Below are 5,434 nucleotides of genomic sequence, written 5' to 3'. Positions count from 1 at the left end.
TAAGGGAGCCACCTTAGGGTTGGCAAGAGAAAATCTTAACTGACAATCAAATGTCACACTTTTAATTTACTAATTGGGCGTGTCCATGCTCACACCTGTGATTCCAGCACGGAGTGGTAGAGGCAGGAGGATCATGAGCTCAGTCCGCCTCAACTCCATAACCAGTGTGAACACAGCAGGAGCCACGTGAGATCCTGTCTCAAACAAACCGCAACAAAACTCAAACTCATTGTTAGGGGCTTGATAACGAACCCCCTGGGAGTAGGTTGTGCTTCTTAGGCAGCAAAACCTGGGGCTAACGTGCTGATGGTGCAGTACCGTCAGTGGCCTCACAGGGGCAGAAAAGGATTGAGAATGCCGAACAGGTAGGCGTAGGAGGCAAGTTGTTGGTTATCTCTGGGGGACATAGCTTGGCCACAGGCCACAATGAGTTGGGGTCGAGTTAGACACAAGCACGGGTACAGTGAGGTCTGTCTGGGAAATACTTTCAAAGACAACATCTCATAGCGAGACCAGGTCTGCACTTGTCAGGCTCCATGTGGAAGCCGCCAGGAGCATGTTAGCTTATCTGAATTGGGTGTACCGTGAGTGTAAAACACACTAGATTTTACTTAGCATATAAAATGAGTATAAAATATCTCTCATATTTTCAAGTGATTACAAGTCCAAGTGACGGTTTTAAGAATACAATAAAAACCAATTTCATTTTCTTTTAACTTTTAAGAATGGAGTTACGAGGAAATTATTTTAAAACATGGGTTTCACTATATTTTTGTTGGACAAGACTGGCTCTAAAAATAGCCCAGGTTTTCCTTCCTGAATGTATTTCTCAATTTAAAAATTATTTCTGAGGAGCTGGAGAGATGGCTCAACAGCGAGGAGTACCTGTGGCTCTCGCAGAGATCTAAGTTCGACTCCCAGGGCTCATCGCGTGGCTCACAGCGTCCGTAATTCCAATTCCAGGAGTCTTGATAGCCTCTTCTGACGTCCCAGGGCGCCAGGCATGCACGCAGTACAGATACACAGTGTAGAGAGGGCACCTGTGCACCTAAAGTAAAATAAATATTTGTGTTACTTCTGAGGGGCTGGAGAGGTTGCTCCGTAGTTAAACACACTTGTTGCTCAGTCCTGGGACCCTGCATTTGGATCCCACCATCCACGCAGCAAGTGGCTCACAAACGCCTATAATTCCAGCTCCCAGACACCGAACACTTTATTCTGGACTCCAGGGGTTCTCAGATAGACACACAGACACACACATATATACGCATACAGAGACAAATAAATCTTAAAAATTAGTATGAAGAGAAATTTGTATGAGATATGCTTCTAGTTGGTTTCTTATTTAGAACAGAAATGTGCTCTGAAGTCATATTCTGGTCTAATGCTGAGGTAACACTTGATAAAATGTTTTTCTTTGCCTCTAGTTTTAGGCTTATGTGAGACTGGAAGGCAGCGTGAATGAATCACTGGCTCAGACTTCCCTGTACATTATAATCCCCCTCACAGCTCCCTGCAGCCCACCCCTCACCCTAGACGGTTAAGCCTTTGTCATATAGAACCGTATTTGATGATCAGCGGGAGATAGCGAGAGGCCCTGGAGTCAAACTGCCTGGCTTCCCATCCTAGTCTGGCCAGTCTTTTCCAGGTCATTCCAATTGTCCATGAGGTCTGACTGAAACAATGCATGCAGTCACTGAAAAGAAGGCAGGCATGTAGTGAATTCTCTAGTAATTGCTAGTAACTAGAAGTTTTGTTGTTGCTTGTTTGTTTCCTTGAGACAGGTTCTCAGTATGTCGCTCTCGCGGGCCTGGAGCTCACGATATAGCCCACCATGAGAGGCAACTAACATCTTTTATACATTCCTTCCACACAAACCCATTTTACATGTATTCTTTTGTTTGTTTTTGTTTGGCGGGGTGAGAAGGTTGAGGCACTCTGTGTGTCCTAGGATGGCCTAGCTAACCGTTAGTTTCTGCCTCCTGAGTGCTGGGATTTTAGCTACCATACCCAGGGCTGCAAGTGTTAGGTATATCTACCTTCTCACAAGTGTGATAAAACACAGCAAAAAAAGTACGTAGGTGCACCTGCCTCACCCCCTTGAAGTTACCTTCTTTCGTATCTCTCTCCTCAGTCAAATGATAATAAACCTAGGCTAGAAGCCCTATCTTACTCCTGCCCAGCCCTGGTACCCAGCACCCAGAGCCGCTGATTGGCAGCTCTGCACGCCGTAAGCATCGGGAGACTAGGTTCTGGTGGGTGCTGGCTTTGCCACTTACAGGCTAACAGCGAGCCACCCACTCTTTCTCCCGAGGTGTGGCTCAACTCTAAAGCCGGGATCTGTTACCCGGTACGTGATGATCCCAGGTCTCCGCACGGCGCATGCGAACGACTGCGGCGTGTGCCCGCCAGGGGGCAGCAGAGCACACCCGGCCAGCTCGCGTCACCCCACGTCAGAGCGGATGCCCAGCCCCGTGACCGTGACCGTGACTGTGACCGTGACCGAAGGCTGCACTGGGGCCGCGGTGAGACAGGAGCGATGGGGGAGGAGGAGGCGGGGGTGCGGCCCGAGCTGGTGCGCGAGGCGGAGGTCAGCCTGCTGGAGTGCAAGGTGTGTTTCGAGAGGTTCGGCCACCGGCAGCAGCGGCGCCCACGCAACCTGCCCTGTGGCCACGTGGTCTGCCTGGCCTGCGTGGCCGCCCTTGCGCACCCGCGATCGCTGGCCTTCGAATGCCCCTTCTGCCGGCGGGCCTGCAGAGCCTGTGACACCAGCGACTGCCTGCCGGTGTTGCACCTTCTGGAGCTCCTGGGCTCCACGCTTCGCGCGTCCCCGGCTGCCCTCAATGCCGCTCCCTGCGGGCCCAGGGTGCTCACCTGTCACCACGCCTTTGGCGGGTGGGGGACCCTGGTGAACCCCACGGGGCTTGCACTGTGTCCCAAGACCGGACGGGTCGTGGTCGTGCACGATGGTAAGAGGAGGGTCAAGATCTTTGACTCCGGAGGAGGAGGTGCACACCAGTTTGGAGAGAAGGGGGACGCAGCGCATGACGTGAAGTACCCACAGGACGTCGCTGTCACTAACGACTGCCACGTGGTTGTCACCGACGCTGGCGACCGCTCCCTCAAAGTATTTGATTTCTTCGGCCAAATCAAGCTGGTTGTGGGAAAGCAGTTTTCCCTGCCTTGGGGTGTGGAGATCACCCCTCAGAACCAGGTCCTGATGACTGACACAGAGGCAGGGACCTTGCACCTGCTGGAAGTGGACTTCCCTGAAGGGGTCCTTCGGAGGACTGAGAGATTGCAAGCTCAACTCTGCAGTCCCCGTGGGGTGGCTGTGTCTTGGCTCACCGGGGCCATTGCAGTCATAGAGCACCCCTGGGCCTTGGGGACATCAGGCAACAACACACGGGTGAAGGTGTTCAGCGCCACTATGCAGCTGATTGGCCAGGTGGATAGCTTCGGACTGAACCTCCTCTTTCCCTCTAAAATAACTGTCTCAGCTGTGACCTTCGATCCCCAGGGAAATGTGATTGTCGCAGATACCTCCGGACCAGCCATCATATGCTTGGGGAGACCTGAGGCGTTTCCGGCCCTGAAGCCCGTGGTCACACACGAACTTTCTCGTCCTGTGGCACTGACCTTCACCAAGGAGAATTCTCTTCTTGTGCTGGATTCGGCTTCCCACTCTGTAAAAGTCTTTAAAGTGCTCGAGGGTAATGGAGGGTGATGGGGACCCGCGGTCCTGGAGTTAGAAGTCCTGGTGTCCTTAGCAGTGAATTGCACCCTGCATGAGTCACTGTCCCTCGTCCATCCTGGCAGGAATAATGGGACCTGCCTGGCCGAAGTGCCGGGTGTGAGACAGTTATTGAAGACTAATAATTAAATTTGTCATTTAGTGAACGTCTGTTCCCGCTGTTAAGAAATGAGCAAGTCTTAGCTCGTGGGCTCCTTAACACGAAGAGATGTGATTTCTGTTATTAGTCCCATTTCAGAGATGAGAAGGCAGATCCAGAGAATTTCGTATGATGTCCTCTAGTCGTTTGTACTGGGACAGTCACAACTGAACTCATTCTGACTGCAAACCCCTTGCTCTTAAATATGATGCCAGATGTTAAAAAAAATGTGAGTATGTCCTATGTATGTTCCCCCTGCACGTAGCTAACTGGTTAAGTGCACCAAGAGCCAAAAGAAAGGGGTCTCCGTGGAGTTTTCAGGAGGAAAAGGATTGTGTTTGGGTGTCAGTCACCTTTATCTGGGAGCTTCCCCAATGGCAGAGTAGACAGATTATTACTGATCCCAAGACTTGAATAAGAAACACAGTTGAAGTCTTGCTTATAAGGCAAAGGTAGTCTAGTTGCTCTCCATAAAACCCTGGGAGGAGACTGTGTGCCTCCTCTACGGATCCTGTCTGGAGTCTAGTTGGTAGTGTGTGCCAGTAATCCCAGCTTGAGAAGATGTGGAGTTCGATGCCATCGACAGCCACCGAGTTTGAGGCTAGCCTGGGCTACATGACATTCTGTCCTTTTTAGATAGGTGCCAGTGTTTCCTCCTCCACAGGCACTGGGTACATCCCTGAGTGATGTTTGAGCAAAGCCTCCAGAGCCACTGCCTGCTAGTGGCATGGACAGCTGAGACTCTTCTGTTAATTAGGAGATGCCCTCCCAGCACGTTCATGGCAGGAATGGTTTTGTTTGCTATGTGGTCCTCTCTGCCGCCTAAAGTCCTTTGTGATGGGAGTTTTCTCTGTGCGCTTTAAAATGTGGTTCTGACACTGTCTGCTCAATAAACAGTTGCCTCGTCCTTTTTGAGCACTGAAGCATGACCTTGGCCCATGCAAGGGCTCCTTAATGCTGCAATTAAGGAAAGGAGTAGGAGGAAATTTGGGTGAAGTGCTGATCCTCTGTAAGCTTTATTTTTTTTTTAAGCAAGTGCAAAAATCTTCGAGTTGAAATGATACCGAATAACTTAAAGTTCTGAAGCAGCAGGGAAATGTTTTCTGGGGGCTGCTCTCAAAAGGTGACAGTTTGCTTTAGATAGTAATGGATACCTTGTCAGCAAAAATGGTATTCTTTTAGCCAAAGAGGCTGTTTGCTTCTGAGACAAGGTCTTATATGTCCTAGACTGGCCTTGGACTTGCTCTGTAGGGAAGGATGACCTTCAGCTTCGGATCCTCCTGTGTGTGTCCACCTCCCAAATGCCGGATGACAGGCTTGCACTGAAACGCCTGGGGAGGTAGATAGAACCCAGGACCTCTACCTGCTAAGCAAGCCCCTCTACCCACTGAATTACAAAGAGTTTTGAGAGAGATATTGTATCCATTGAAGGTCACCCCAAAGGTATGAGTGAGATATCTTCCAAAAGATATGAAAGCTGACATTAGGAGCCCAAAATGAAAGCCTGGCCAGTCCATAAAAATTCATGTTGCTTTTATTTA

At 50.2% G+C, this 5,434-nt stretch overlaps 1 protein-coding gene and 1 non-coding gene across 2 annotated transcripts; both read left to right on the top strand.

Moving 5' to 3' along the window:
- Positions 1-2,414: 2,414 nt before the first annotated feature.
- Nhlrc1 (NHL repeat containing E3 ubiquitin protein ligase 1) lies at positions 2,415-4,800 on the top strand. The gene has a single exon (XM_005355112.2). It carries the CDS (start codon positions 2,540-2,542, stop codon positions 3,725-3,727), a length of 1,188 nt encoding a protein of 395 aa, XP_005355169.1. The 5' UTR covers positions 2,415-2,539; the 3' UTR covers positions 3,728-4,800.
- Positions 4,325-4,421, top strand: LOC113456924. Its single transcript, XR_003377646.1, has one exon. It is a non-coding gene; the product is annotated as a small nucleolar RNA SNORA26 (small nucleolar RNA).
- Positions 4,801-5,434: the final 634 nt, after the last annotated feature.

Source organism: Microtus ochrogaster, chromosome 16 (assembly GCF_000317375.1).
Source record: "Microtus ochrogaster isolate Prairie Vole_2 chromosome 16, MicOch1.0, whole genome shotgun sequence".
Lineage (NCBI taxonomy): Eukaryota > Metazoa > Chordata > Mammalia > Rodentia > Cricetidae > Microtus > Microtus ochrogaster.
The sequence above is the reverse complement of the archived record's forward strand: the minus strand, read 5'-3'. Positions and strand labels throughout refer to the sequence as shown.